The sequence below is a fragment of the Pristis pectinata genome, chromosome 19 (genome assembly GCF_009764475.1).
Source record: "Pristis pectinata isolate sPriPec2 chromosome 19, sPriPec2.1.pri, whole genome shotgun sequence".
Lineage (NCBI taxonomy): Eukaryota > Metazoa > Chordata > Chondrichthyes > Rhinopristiformes > Pristidae > Pristis > Pristis pectinata.
The window spans coordinates 15,723,973-15,739,577 of record NC_067423.1 but is presented as its reverse complement, the minus strand read 5'-3'; the positions used below and the strand labels follow the sequence as shown (position 1 = coordinate 15,739,577).

The 15,605-nt window shown below is 40.3% G+C and overlaps 1 protein-coding gene across 1 annotated transcript in view; it reads right to left on the bottom strand.

The window, feature by feature from the left end:
- Window positions 1-2,536: 2,536 nt before the first annotated feature.
- Window positions 2,537-15,605, bottom strand: part of snd1 (staphylococcal nuclease and tudor domain containing 1) — a 746,083-nt gene continuing 733,014 nt past the window's right edge. The window contains exons 23-24 of the mRNA XM_052034288.1: window positions 4,954-4,998; window positions 2,537-3,794 (exon numbers count right to left, since the gene is read on the bottom strand). Of these exons, the coding sequence (XP_051890248.1) occupies window positions 3,729-3,794; window positions 4,954-4,998 (111 nt within the window). The 3' untranslated portion in view covers window positions 2,537-3,728. The remainder of the gene's footprint in view (window positions 3,795-4,953; window positions 4,999-15,605) is intronic.

The following is a 15,605-nucleotide window of genomic DNA, read 5'->3' as shown; positions in this document are numbered from 1 at the left end:
TGTTTACAGGGAAACTCTAGGACTGTGCCAGTATTTGTTGAGGATCTCCTCTGGGACTGTGCCAATATTTAACAATCATCTATTCTGGGACTGTGCCAGTATTTACACGGGGATCATGGGTGCATGCCAGTACTTAACCACATTCTTCACAGAGATGATGCCAATTTTTACATAAGAAGACTGGGAGTGCGACTGTTTTTGTTGGGATTTGCTCTGGGTACATGCTCTTATTTGCTAGGGATCACTTCTCAGCGTAGGCCAATATTTGCAGGGTGCGATCCACACACAAAACTTTAGAGAACACTGCAATGACACACGTTTCCTATTAACATGCTATTGCACAATGGAGACCCAGTGGCCCTGCTGGTAATTGCTTCATGTCAAATAGTGCTTACCCCTTCAAAGCAGGTGAGGTCCAATGTTTGAAACCTGCTCTGTACTGATCTCAGCAGAGCAACCTTAATCAACCTCAGTAAAACGAAATAACATGATCATTGTTCCTGCTTCTGATCTTCACCTAATTATCTACACTAGAGACATGCATATATGTAGGTGGATGGATGTTGTTTGAGGCCATAATAAAGACTGACCATGATGTTTCCCCACAGGCAAATATTACACAAACGCTGTCTATGCTCTCAGCTGTGCAAGCATCCAGATTGTGGAGCTGTAATTCAGCATGAACCATCAGCCTCAAGAGACTAGAATGAAAGAGGAGGAGGAGAGATGAAAGTGCAGAAAGAACAGAAAAAAGCAAGATGCAAAGCTTTAATGCATTCCTTTTCAGAAAGCTACTTGAAAATCTTATAAAGTTCAACATGACAAGCCTACTTTGCGTGCTTTCCCCTCTGCTGGGCTCCACACGATGTTTCAGTGCAGTTGGCTGCTTTATGTTTTTTGGTTTCCCTATTTGATATATACAGGAATCCCAGAGAGAGAGAGGGAGAGAGAGAAGAGCAGCAAAGCCAATGGGGCTTTACTCTGCTGTATGAATAAAACAAATCACACAGCAAATTGCACTGCCATGTGACTTGGTGCTGAACCGCACTGCAGCTGCTCCAGCCTCTGTAGGATCAATTCTGTCACCGTGTTACTTTTAAACTCTCATTATTGTCAGAGACTGTATGCTTTCCCCCTCCTAGCCGGGGGCATATTACTTTTCAGAGATATACAGTTTGTTAAACAAAATAATTCACTAACTTGCAAAGACTTGATCTTTCCATCTTCAATCACTTTGTCTTTGTCTTGTATAAATCTCTCAGATTTTTTGCTTGTTCCGAACCTTTGGGTCTGGTGAGCTTTCCTTGGCTCACAGAGGCACTACCTCAGAAACACCTCCATTTCCTCGGCTGGTGTCATTGAGTACTCTTCTGAAGGGGTGACCTCTGACACATTGCCTCACAGACCCTCATCCGGTACAGCCTTTGTGTCACGATTCTTCATCTTGAGTTTAAACAATGTCCATTTTCTGTTTGCTCGTAAGTAGTGAGTCAAGTACCATTTCACCATCTAATGTCTGACCTCAGGGCCCATCAATTGGTTAAATGAATCACTGGTAGCTCTCTGATACCCCTTCATTAATGTATCCAGTTCACTTTTGCAAGTTATTGAATCATGTCCACTACTTTTTCAGGCAGTGCATTCCAGATCACAGCAATTGCTTTTGTCAACAATGGTATTAAGTGGTTCCTACTAATAATTTGCTCACCGTTATTTTGCTTTTGCTCAGCGAGGACCACTTGACTCATTATAGCCTTAAGACTAAACACTGATAAAAGAGCCGGATTGCAGAGAAGAGGTGAGACTGCCTTTGTCATCAAGGTCACTTTTGACTGAATTATTTCAGTCCCTGGACAATGTTACTGAAGTTGGTCAGGACAAGATCACCCAAGCCATCTATGAGTTCCATACCTATTAGCTCTCAACGAGACTAAATAATTGAAATCAAGCCATGGGGTTTGTGCTTAATACTGCACTGGACAGTACAGTTAAAAGCTTGTCTGCCAGAGGAGAGGCTGAAAATTTCCAAATGTCTGTTTGCAATGTTATTGTGTAAGATTACTTGTACATTAATACTAAGGCATACCTAATAGTTACCAGCCACTTGATTTAATAGCAGGACATATACATTTTCATACTGCACATACTAGGTGCAGCAATCTTTTAAATGTTATAAGTAGGGACTCATAACCTGACTTGCATCCATCCAGTGATCACCCACTAGGGTTGAAGTTCTGCACCTGTTGCTTTGCATATATCAAAATTTTAGACTGTTCACATGATGCATTCTGAGAACAGGATTAGCCACTCAGGTGGCCATGGTGGAACCACTCTAGTTGGGTGACATATGCCCAAGATGGAGCGACCTGAACAGGTTCTTCACCCGTTCAGGTCACTTTATGTTGGGCAGCCTGTTCAGTTGACCTGTCGATGGCGATGAGATGCAGGGCAAGATACCATGCCTGGACCATCCTCAGCATTTAGCCACATCAATTCTGCACTAACAATAAGTGAAGAGATCATGACACTAAGGATATTCCATATTACCAATGCTATTTTTATTGAGACTGTAAGCATTAAATATAATGACAAGGGACAACATCAGGTAAGGGAAGAAGCGGGGGAGGAAGGAGAAATCATAAACCTAGTTAGAGTTACAAATGATAATTACTTGCAATCAAGTCACAAGCAAAATAAAAATCAAAGAGAAAGAGAGAGAGGAACACAGCTTCCTAATGTACATTACACTGCATCAGCTATTTGTACCCACATGTTCTGCTCAAGACAAGCAACTGATTGCTAAGCAGACAGGGCAAGTACCTTAGAAAGGACTCTGTCGGCACCACGTATCATATTTATATATGGTTCAAGCTTGAGCAGACGGAGGATTCTAACACTTAGCAGTTTGGCTAATATTTTTAAGACATGAATAAGATTAACTCAGGTGCCTCTACTTCCCATTCTGTCCAAGGCTAATTGATTTTTGGGATGGGATGAGGGGAGCTCCATATGCAACAAAATCTTAAACCTGCTATTATAAACAGGCTCAACATAAAGTTACAGAAAGAAAATAATTCCCCTTTGTTAAAATATAACAGATAAAATTAAAAAAAAAACATCAAATACACAATGCAGTATGCAGGGTTTGCAAAATTAGAAACATTTACAAGTTTCACAGGCAATTCCCCTTTAAGACTCCATCTGTCCTGACCTGGAACATCTGCTTGAGTTTTTCCTTGAACAGGGCTTGCTTTAATTACCTGCCAAACATTGGGCCGTCAGGTATAACAGTTGTCAGCAACCTTATTGTGTAACTGGATTTCATTTGAGATTGACTTAGTTTCCAATGTTTTATCAAAGTTTAGACTTTTCAAAATAAAAAGGAATAAAAAGAAATCACCAAATGAAGAGTGCTGATTTATTCTGCAATTCAGAAGGAACTTAAAGGAGAAAAAAAGAATTTCAGGTCAAAGCAGGGAATTAGTTTCCAGTTCATTTCACAGACTAAGATCACCACCCAATCATGATTAGTATCTCAGCCCCTAACACTGCCAACTGTTCATTTGAAGATATAGAGGACAAGTGCAATGAGACTCTGAATGCCTGAGAGGAGGAAACAGAAAGTAGCAAGTCTCTCTTTCAATGGATTGGTTGGGGGTTGGGACACAGTAAGAGAGAGAAAGGGCAGAGGGGAAATCAGTATGTTGTCATCTTCACATGTAGATTCTTCAGCGTCTGTAACCAAATTCATCAGCGTCATCAGCTCGAAAGTCGCCATAGCGCCAGAGGTTCAGCTGTAAATAGAAGAGATTATCAGTGCAGCAAGGAGTGTAGATAAGCAAAGCAGGGGACGTGGTTCAACATTAAGGCATGATGCCTGTTGCTAGAAAGGGCAGTGACCAGGAGAGGCAGACATGAAAAACAGATCATGTCTGTCCTTCCATATCAGGGACGGAGGGAAAGAGGGAAAGGGGAGGGAGGGAAAGAGGGAAGGGGAGGGAGGGAGGGAGGGAAAGAGGGAAGGGGAGGGGGTAGGGAAGATGGAGGGAAGGAGGGAAGAGGGGGGAGGGAATAGAGAGTTTTAGGTGATAGAATTGGAGAGCAAAAGAACATGGATGAGACAGGATGGGTTGATGGTGAAAAGATCGTACAGTATTGTAACCATAAGGGGCAGTCAATTCTTCATTTGTAAATGGGACACCTGTGCAACATGGGACTTGCCGATCCTAACTGGCAGGCCACATGGGTTGGACAGCAATAGGGTTACGGGGATGATCTCAGTTAGGATACAAGAAACAGTTTTGGATGATAAGTTAATGGGGAATAGGATGAGGAGGCTCACCAGGGTTATTGTGGAACAGTGTAGAGGTCAGAAAGGCAAAGATATGGGTTTCATAGAGGGGTGAAAATAACTCAAGTTTCTTACAGGTACCTGCCTTTATTTGGCTTACCTTTGGCTTCAGAAAAGCTGAAGCAGGGATATATTTGGTTCATGTTGTTTTGGCTAGATGTGGTAAACAGAAATGACCTATTTCCAGCAAAAGAGAGGTAGTAATGAGGGAACATGGATTTAAGTTAATTAGTTGAAGTACTGGAGGGGAATTGAGAATGATGAGAGTGTGGAACTCTCAGTCTGAATGCGTGATGCTGGCAGAAACCCTCACCAGATTTAAAATACATCTTTGTGTGATCCCAAAACCATAACCTGTAGGACCTCAGACCAAGTTCTGGGTGTGGGATTAAACTAAGGTCCACTTTTAGCCAGCATAAACATGTTGGGCTGAATGGTCTCCTTCTTTGCCTTTAACTTCTATGTTTTGAAGGTGGAATAAATATAGGGCCTGAAAATCAGTTCAGAGCAAATACGGCAATATTGAAGCACTGAATGGATGGAGTGTAGGAGGGGTGGAGGGAGGGTATGAGTTAATCATTTGAACTCCATACCGCACTTACCCTGGCAGATTTGGCAGCTTCTTGGGCATTCAGGTATTCCGTAACCTGTGGAAGAGAAAACCAGTATTAAGTTAAATTATAAAACAAAAGCAAAATTCTGCAGATGGTGGAAATCAAGCAAAAATACCTGAAATATTCAGGCAGCATCTTTAGACAGAGGAACTTTTAATACTCGCAGTCATTAGTCTTTCATCAAAATTGCTAAAGTTGGTGATAAAACAAGTTTTAAGATGTTGACAGAGGTGGAGGAGAGGAGAATCGGGATAAATAGGATGGAGGGCAAAAGAGATTAATTGACAGAAGAGTGACGGTGCAAGGCAACATGGAACAGAAACCAACAATAGTTTTGGAAGAGCAGTAAATGGGGGAATAGAATTATTGTCTGAAGCCGTTGGACAAGTTCAGAAGGACGTAGAGTTCCCAGTTTAAAGAGGAGATTCTATTCCTCAAGCTTAAACTAGTTTAACTGGAACAGTCAGAGGTCAAGGACAGAAAGTGATAAGTTATCAGAAGCTTGGGGCTGCATGTTAACTGATTGAGTGACTGCTTCATGGAGTTCTTCATTGACTTACACCACCTGCCTCCATAGATGCTGCCTTACCCAATGAGTTCTTCAGCATTCTGTTTTAATTGCTGCCTTGCCTGGCAAAATCCATTTGGATCTCTGGATGATGAAATTATTATTGTCCCATTAGTATTAACCATCACTTTTTGCCTTGCATTGTTATTTCTTCTGTAATTTAATCTCTTGCATTCTACAAATTCATGGTCCTTTTTGTTCCTACTCTGCATTCAACTTTTTCCACATCTTAAAAGCTGTTTGACTTGACATACTTTAACACAGGTAAACATTTATTAAAGAAGAGGTGCTGCATATTCTACCACTAACAGGGCCCCAATGGGACTCATGAGGTAGAATAGGTCTTACACATACAAATCCATCAAAGGCTATTCATCCATGACTTCCCACCATGTGAGAGTGGATATTCTGAATCTCCTGTCACTGTAGAGAGTGAAGGGCAGGAAGAGTGTTCAAGAGTACATGTGGGGAAAAAGATGATAAGGAATGGGTTTGGCCAGATGTCCAGGAGAAGTCCTGGGTGCATACTGGCAAATAGTTTGGGGAGGAGGGAGTGCTGTGGCTGAAGACATCAGCAACAAGAGAGGGTAATATGGCTATGACAGATGAAGTTAAAGAAGTAATCTACTGAAAGGAAGGAAGATGCTTTGGATTCACTAATGCCAAAGCAGTCCTCAATAGTCTGGTTAGTGTTTGAGACCTGCACTGTTTGTGGACATTCTAGAAGCAGTAGAATTTCAAGCAAGTATCAATGAAGTGGTGTACGCCACATTTTGGTGGCATGTGTCCATGTGAAAGTCATACAACAGAGGATCAAATAACTAGAAGTGTACTGTGCACGCATGAAATACACAATCATGCAGTTGGGTTTTTGACAAAATTATTTTGCACAAATGCAGAAAAGCATTTTGGCATATGATAGAATATGTTATTAATTTTTTTCCAGTTCTGATGCAAAGCCATTGATCTGAATCCATTTTTCTCTCTACAGATTACACTAAGTTATGAAATTCATTTTTAAAATTTTGACTGTACCATTTAAAGTATAAACTTGTAAAACAGTTCAATAAGTCATGTGACCAGAACTATCATTAATTGTTATATGGGTCTGTTGTAGCTGTCAACATTGGACCAAAAAATCATAGTACAATACACATTGCAAGACAAGCACGTACAATTTAGCTTGACAATTTAATGGAAGACCACAGGGTTTCTGATTCACTGGCGGTTTTTTGAATCAAGGTCTCATTTACCTGTCCAGGCAGACATACAAGGTTTGAAGGCACTGCTTAGAGAAGAATTCTCCTCGTCAATACTTATCCTTCAACCAGCAACTCCAAAAACACATAAGCTGATCATTCATCTCTTTACTCAGGGTGCTTAGTACAGAAAAATATATCAGCTGCTCCAAGTAGTAAGAGTACATCCTGGTGTAATAATGAATGTGGATAATCCATCATATCAACTCTTCCCAGGCACAGTGGATGGTCACCAGAACAGCCCACGATCATTTTGGGTTGGAACAAACATCAACTGCACCAGAAGTAGCCTTGATTTTGAATGTATTGTTCAGATACCAGTGATACTGGCAAGGTAATGTATTGGTCATGGTGGTGGAATCCTTCTTGGGTGGAAAGAAAACAGAAAATTATGCAAATACTCAGCAGATTGGACAGCATCTATGGACAGAAAAACCGTCAACCTCTCTGGCCAATGACTTTTCATCAGAAGCCAATATGGTCTGATGAAAAGTCATCGATCTGAAACGTTAACTCTGTTCCTCTCTCCACTGAAGCTGCTTGGCCAGCAGGTATTTCCAGTATTTGCTTTCAGGTTGCCAACATTCGTAGTATTACTGTCTGGGTTTTTTCTTGGTGATTGTTTTTCAACTGAGTGGCTTGCTAGGTCACTTCAGAGGACAGTTAAAAGCTGACATAAATGCAAGCTCAACCAGAAAGCAAAAGCAGGTCAGCCTCCTTAAAGTATATTATGAAGCAGTTGAATTTTACAGCAATTCTCCAGATGTTGTGATTATTTTTCTTCTTATGTCAACCTATAAATGATCATATCTATAGACTTCAATTTCACCACTTCTGGTGAGGTTTGAGGTCTCTAACTCTATGTATTTGGTTATGGGTCTCAGTTAGGCCAAGAAGTCTAGGTGTCATCTATGGATCACTGGTAATCCTCCCACCTTCAGAAACCTAAGCACAAAACTGGACATTTCAGAAGGAAACTGAACATGGGACTATCTTTCAATGAGACAGTAACCACCTGCTCTCTCTGGTGCACATAAAAGATCCCATGCCATTAATTCAAAAAAAGAGAAAGGGAGATTTCTCAGAATCCAGGCCAATATTCATCCCTCAAAAATCCTACAAAACAAATAACCAACCATTATCACATTTTTGTCTAGGAGATCATACTGTGTGGAGATTGGCTCCCACTGCCCTCCACTACAAAAAAAAATTGGCTATAATGTGCTATGGCACATTCTGAAGTTATGAGAAGGGTTACAAAAATGCCAGGTTTTCATTTATTTAAGTGGTCAAACAGCCCGCCAACACAAACGTACAATCAAGGCTGATGCACAAAGAGTAGCTATCATACTCAAACCAAAGAGCCAACAGCTTCTGTAAGGCTGGAGTGAAATAAAAAGCCAGTTGAAAAAAATTACTGAGAGAAGAAAATGAATTTGGAAGCAGCTAAATCATTGTTATGCCATATAACAGCTCAGCTCAGACACTCAGTCCTAGAATTACAGAAAATTTATTGCACAGGAGGTCTTCTGGACAATCATGTCTGTGCCCGATTAAAGAGCAACACAACCAATTCCACCTTCCAGCAGCAAGTCTGTGGCCCTGCAGGTCTCTGCTATTCATACACATTTCAACTAACAACCTTTCAGGCAGAAGTTCCACATCCATTATGCCTGCTGTGTGAAAAAATATTTCCCCATCTTCCTGCTAATCCTACTACCAGCAACTTTAAATCTACTTTCTCTGGTTTTTGTTCCCTCTTTCCTACTTAATCCATCAAGGCCTCTCATAACTCTATACACCTCAGTAAAGTTCCACCCTCTCCCCTCCTCTCATCCCACTCAGCCTCCTCTGTTCCAAAGGCTACTAATCTAATCCCTCCTCATAGCTTGGATCTTCCTGTCGAGAAAATATCTCTGTAAATCTTCCCTGCGCCTCTCCATCTTTCCTGTAAAGTGGTGACCAGAAATGTATACAATAGAATCATAGAGTCATAGAGACATACAGAATGGAAACAGTCCCTTCAGCCCACTGAGTCTGTGCTGATCATCAACCACCCATTTAACTAATCCTACATTACGCCCATTTTTAATTCTCCCCACATTCTCATCAACTCTCCCCCAGAGTTTACCACTCACCTACACAGTAGAGGGCAATTTACAACAGCCAATTAACCTACCAAACCTACACTTCTTTGGGACGTGGGAGGAAACCAGAGCACCCTGAGTACCCAAGGTCAGGATTGAACCCAGGTCTCTGGTGCTGTGAGGCAACAGCTCTACTAGTTGTGCTGCCCTACTCCTATGTGCCTTTTTAACCTCCTTATTGACCTGTTCCTGCTACTTTAAGGATCTGTAGACAAACCTCTGAGATCCCTTTGTTTTTCTACTTTACTCAATATCTTCCCATTCATCGTATTACCTTGCTGCACACCCCCAAATGTATCACCTCACACATCTTGGGATGAATTTCTATTTGCTATTTTTTTGTCTAACCAATCAGATCATCTCCGTTTTCCTGCAGTCTAAAGTTTTTCCCTTTACTGTCAAAATCAGATGAAGTTTTTGTATCACCCACATACTTCTTAATGAAACTCTTAAGTCATTAATATATATCATGTAAATTAAGGGATTATTTAGCCCCACAGAACACTACTCGTAACTACCATCAAGTCACAAAAAAAAGCCATCAATCATTACTCCTTCTCTTCTGTCACTGACCAATTTTGAATTCAACTATCCTTGGATCCCATGGGTTGTCACTCTTGTTGACCAGCCTGCCATGTGGGACCTTGTATAAAGCCTCACTAAAATCCATGTAGGAGAGACAAAACATTCATTGACCTTCATCAACCCTCAAAAATTTCAATCATTAGTAGCGAACAATCTTGTCTTAACAAATCCACGCTGGTTGTCCCTGATCAATCTGCATCTTTCTAAACGGAGGTTCAAAATGTCCCTTGGAATAGGCTATTGAATAGATTCCAGTTAAACTAACTGCCTTGCTGATACTTGGTTTATCCCTTCCTTTTTTAAACACGGTGCAACATTAGTAGTCCTCCAATCACCTAGCACCACTCTGGCAGCCTGGGATGTATTTCATACAGGCCTGCAGATTTATTATTTTTCCAAGGAAAACAAACTCTTTAATTATTCTTCTTTTACTATATTTATCCCATTGATATTTCACACTAATTGCAACTTCAACATCATTCCCCTCTCCTGTGAATATGGTAGTGAAGTACTTGTTAACAACCTTGCCCTCATGCTCTGTTCCGACACAAAGGTTACTTTTTTGGTCCCTGATAAAGCCACACTCTTTCCCAAGTTATTTTCTTGCTCTTTATGCACATAAAACATCAGTGGATTTTCTTTGACATTAGTTGCCAATAATTTTTCATACCCTCTATGTTTTCCCAATTTCACTGCTACACCTTTTATATTCTTCTAGGCTTTCTGGTATGCCAAGCCCTTGGAGTCTGACATTAACATTTTTTTTTGCCTTATCCTACCCTCTATGAACCTTGTCATAGTGGATAGGATAAGGCAAAAAAATGCTCGTGTCAGGCTCGAGATTTAGCAGTTCCACCCTTTTTCTTCATGGCAGACTTGAACTCTCAATATTCCAAGAACAATCTATTTCCAGTGCACTTTTGCCAAATTACTTCTCAGTCCTGTAAAATTGGCCTTATCCCAATTTATACCCTCTAATTCTATTTCATATTTGTCATTTTCCATAACACATCTATAACTGAATTATCACTACCATAAAACTGCTCTCCTACTGATACTCGTTCCACGTGCCCTACTTTATTCCTAAAGTAAATTCCAAATTGCCTGCCCACTCTTATTGGGCTGTGACGTGCTAGATCAGAAAGTTCTCCTACAGTAAATGCACTTGAGGTATATTGTGCCCTCTATGCCTTTGACACTGATTTTATTCGTCAATATGAGGGTATCTGAAATTTCTCCATTTAAAATGCCCAAGCACTTTTGGATGTCACAACTTTCCTTACAATTTGCTCTGAATGTTTGGAGGTCAATAGTACACTTCCAACAATGCCAGTGCCCCCTTTTGTCCTTTACTTCAACCCATATAGCTCAACTGATGATCCTTCTAACACACCATCCATTGGCTATTGTGTGATGTTTCAGTTTAATTGCACGTGCAGCAAATACCTAGGCTGAAATACACATGCAAAGCAGACGAGAGGAAGTTCCTTGTGTTAGGATATATTCATTTGAGTGTTTCCATGTCATTCAACAGAGTTGCAACATTGGCAAAATAAATGCATCAAACTCTGATGCTCTCCAATTGGCAGGCAGTGTGGTCAGTTCAGCTGTCAGTGATTTAGGATAAAGCTGGCAATTTTCTGGCTGGCATTAGCAAAATAACCAAACTGCAACACTACTGTCTCCTAGAGAAAAGAGTCTTCTAAACTCTCTTGATCTTGCCTGCATGCAACCCCATTTCCCTGGCCAATTCTGGGGTAAGAAATGCTCCACTGTTGATGTTGCCCACATACCAAGGACAAATTAAAACCTCTCTTTACCCCACCATGCCACAGTGCCCTAAACTGCCTAAACCCTAATATTCAGTAATTCATTTGCTAAACTACCTTGCCTCTCCTCTGTTAAATTCAGTCTTTGACTAAGATTTTGGCTACCTCAACTTTTCATTCTCTGGCTCAGTGCTCATTTGATCCTGGAAATCTTGCCAATAACCCTTTTCACTCTTTTTTTGCTCTTTCAAGTGCAATTGGATTGAATATTTGAACACAAATTTAAAAATCTGAAATTAAAAGGCTGGTATTTGTTAAAGTGATTATGTTTGGAATAAGGAAATGTGTTTACTTAGTGACCAAGATTGGAAATCAAATATTTTAGATATCTGACATTCCATGAGGAAGGGTCTTGGGTACAGAAGATCAAGAATTAGAATCATGAAAAAAGGCACCTTAACCACAGCTATGTTGTGAATTAATGCAAATCGTGGGTAGTAAAGAAAAGAGTCAAGACTGCTTAAAGACCGAGAAAGTGATCTATGTATAGATACTATGGCAGGGGAGGTGGTAGAGATAATAGTAAAGAGGAAGCATTGGGAATGTTGGCTGTACTTAAAGTAAATGTCACTTGGCTTGGAAGGGATGCATCCCAGGTTGCTGAAGGAAATGGGTTATGGAAGAACTTGCCAAAATCTACCATTCCTTCTTAGGTATAGGAGAGGTTCTGGAAAACTGGAAAATGGTGCATGTGACACCCATGTTCAAAAAAGGGCTTAAGAATATGGCCAACAACTGCAGGCTGGTCAGTTTAACTTCAGTGGTGGAGAGAATCTTTCAGAAATAACTATCAGGGATAAAGAAGGACAATAAGAAAGAATGCACAATGATTTATTAGAATTGTTCAAGACTTGCAAGATTTCAGCTGTAAGGTTTGACTGGAGAAGCTAGGGTTATTCTTCTTGGAGCAAAGTTTGAGAGATTATTTGACAGAGGTGCTCAAGATTGTGCAAAGTTCAGATAGGGTAGGGAGAAGCTGTTTGCATTAGTGGATAGCTCAAGGACTAGGGGACAGAGATTTAAAATAATGGGAAAAAGATAGCATAGAAAATTACATTATAAAGCCAACAAAAGAGGCAGGATATTTTAGATCCTGTTTTGTGTCAGCTAGTAATCTCTTGGTGAGGGATCCTCTGGGGAAGAATGATGACAGTATAATAGAATTTTGCATTGAGGTTGATAGTGATGTATTAAAGTCAGAAACTAGAGCCTTAAAATTAAATAAAAACAGTTATAGAGGTATAAGGGGAAATTGGCTAGGGTAGATGGGGGAATTAGATTAAAAGGTAAAATAGTAGATAAGCAAATATTTAGGAGCTATATTTTGTAACTCTCAACGAGCAAACGTTCTATTCAGTATAAAAACTCCAAGAGAAATATAATCCAGCCGTGGCTAACTAAAGAGATTAAGGATATTATTAAATTAAGAAAGACGTGATGCTGCCAACGAGAGCAAAAACAAAACGACTGTAGGAATTTCAAAATCAACAAAAGATCATATAGTTGACAAGGGGGGTGACAATGGAATATTAGGGTGAACTGGCAAATATAAAAAACTTCCTGCAAGTGTGCAAAACTCTCGTTCACAGTTGTGAGTATCTTGAGCACTGTGAGCACAGCCCACAATAGACCAAATCTCTGCAGATCAGTGTCAAGTAAAGTCTGAGTCATTGCCCCAACACATTTCTCATCCTTCCTCACTGCAATACTGCTCATCACCTTCAACCAGCTTTCCACAAGGGTGGAGCTAATTTACATGACAAACCACGTTGCCTCCGCTCCAAAACCAAGTTCACCTTAACTTCAATTATTAAGCTGCAGATGATGCTTACGTATGAGCACATTCAGAGGCTGAGCAATTTGTTCACTGAAGCATACGAGAGAACGAGTCTTACAGTCAATGTCCAAGAAACAAAAGTCCTCTATTAACCTGCCCCTGCTGTACAACACCGCAAACATCTCCACTCCCTCCCCCACTGGCAATAAGACACTGGAAAATGCAGACCACTGTACAATTTTGGGAACTTCTCTCAAAAGTGGCAGACATCAGTGATGAAATTCACTACTTCCTTCAGAGTGCCAACATAGTCTTTAACCATTTGAGCAAAAGAGTGTTTGAAGATCAAGATCGCCAACCCACCACATTGAAAACTCAATGTGTACCGGGCAGCTATGATCTCTGCCCTCTTGCATGCCTCTGAGACAACAGACTTTGTAGAGAAGGCAGCTTAAGGCAATAGAGAGGAACCACCAATGCTGTCTCTGCAAAACGCTTCAAATTCACTAGAAGGATAAACAAATCCCCCCAGCACTGCAGCCCTAATTACACTCAGCCAGCTTCAATGGGCAGGCTACATCACATGCCCAACACTACACTTCTAATCTGATACAATATTCCAAGATCTGTCATAGCAAGACATTACCAGGTTGACAGAGGAAACGATTCAAGCACATTCTCAAAGATTCACTGCAAACGTGTGAACACCTCCACCAGCTCATGGGAATCCTTGGACCACGAGTGCACAAAATGAAGAGACTTAGAGGATGGGATTGAGCATCTCTGGTGCATTCTTGGGGGGCACGCAGATAATCAGAGTAAACAGTGGAAGAAAGGGATAATCTCCTAAACTACCCATCCACCCTCCCTGTTAAGCTTCTCCTGCCCCACCTGTGGCAGAATCTGCCACCAAAGAATACTCAGAAATGGATTGGAAAAGTCATCCTTTACTCTCAAGGTGCTGCCAAAGAAAAGAGACCGGAGAAGAGGGATCAGGCTAGTAAAATCAACCTTAGTGTTCTAAACAAGAATGGGAAATTGCGGGAACAGAGCAAACTGGGCAAGCATTCTTCAGTTGTCATCCTTAAACTGAAAAATGCATGTGCATGGATCACGAGAGGGCAAAGCCAGCGTAACAATGCACAGTAGGTTGAACTGAATATCAGAGTGTGGCTGTCACTTGCGAAATTGCAATCCTGCGAGGAACCTTTGAGAGAGGAGGTGAGAAAATAAAGGAAGTGTAAGGTGAGCAGCCAATCACAGTGAAAAATTCTTAGACATTTCTACAGCAAAAAAAATTGCTAATATTTTAAATATTTTACAGACCATAAAATAACAATTGAAACCTCCTCAATATGTTGAGGTAGAAGCTGAAACAACATGTTAACAATATTTTACTTTAATAAGCATTATATTTTGAACATTTATTTGAGAAAATTGCAATCCACGTGTCTGAAATTATTTTTTTAGGACCAAAGAATTTGCTTGGAAGTAATTATGGCACAGAATGCTATTGAAAGCTCATTTCACCCATGCCTCAAAATGTACCATTTTCCAGAGTATTTTACAATGAGATCAGATAATACTTGGAATTTTCATTTAATTCACTGATATTTGATTCCAATAGAGAAAGGTTTAAAACAGGGCAGCCTGCAGAGAAGCACTGTATCAATTACGGCAACTTCAGGATTTCCCTGTTAAACTATATATTCAGCCAGTTCCATGGCATAATATTGAATGCTGATAGTTTTGCCAGTTTTATAACTGCAAACATTTTTATGACATTTTTATTGTTATGGACAAGGTGAGATATCTTGTCATGGCCTCCATTATCTAGTCATTTTAGAATCCTGAAAACACAAATCACACATAATCAATATACTCTTTACTAGTGAGATGCATCCTGTTTACATTACTGTTTCCTATAGTCCATCCTCATTTCCTCAGATCATTCTGGTTTCTCTGTTCTATATCCTTTCTGTATATAGCAACCTGAACTGTACATAGTATTCTAACTGAGGCTACTCCAATGATTTACAAAAAGGAAAGATTAACTCTCAATTATAGCTCAATACTGACCTCTTAATGCATCCCAATATCTGATTTAGTACTCTCATTGCCATTAAACATTGTTGTGATGAAGTTAACGTCATTTGGGACCATCTTCTATGCACATTATTTCCTTTCCTGGGTTAGTACACTAAATCCATTTGACCCTTCTATTTTCACTGTGACATTCTGGTTAAATCACTAGCATGACCAAGAAAATTTGCGTGAAAATGCCTCAATGCACGTGCATTGCCCCAAATTAGCTAGAGAATGTAAATTAGCTTAAGAATGCCCTCTAGGCAGAGGCTTACATTTAACATTCATTTGGAAGGGAACGCACAGGTGGTGGTGCCTCATCTTTCTTTGTGATAGAGGTCATGGGTATGGTGGAGCTGTTGAAGCAGCCCAGGCAATTAATTGCAGTGT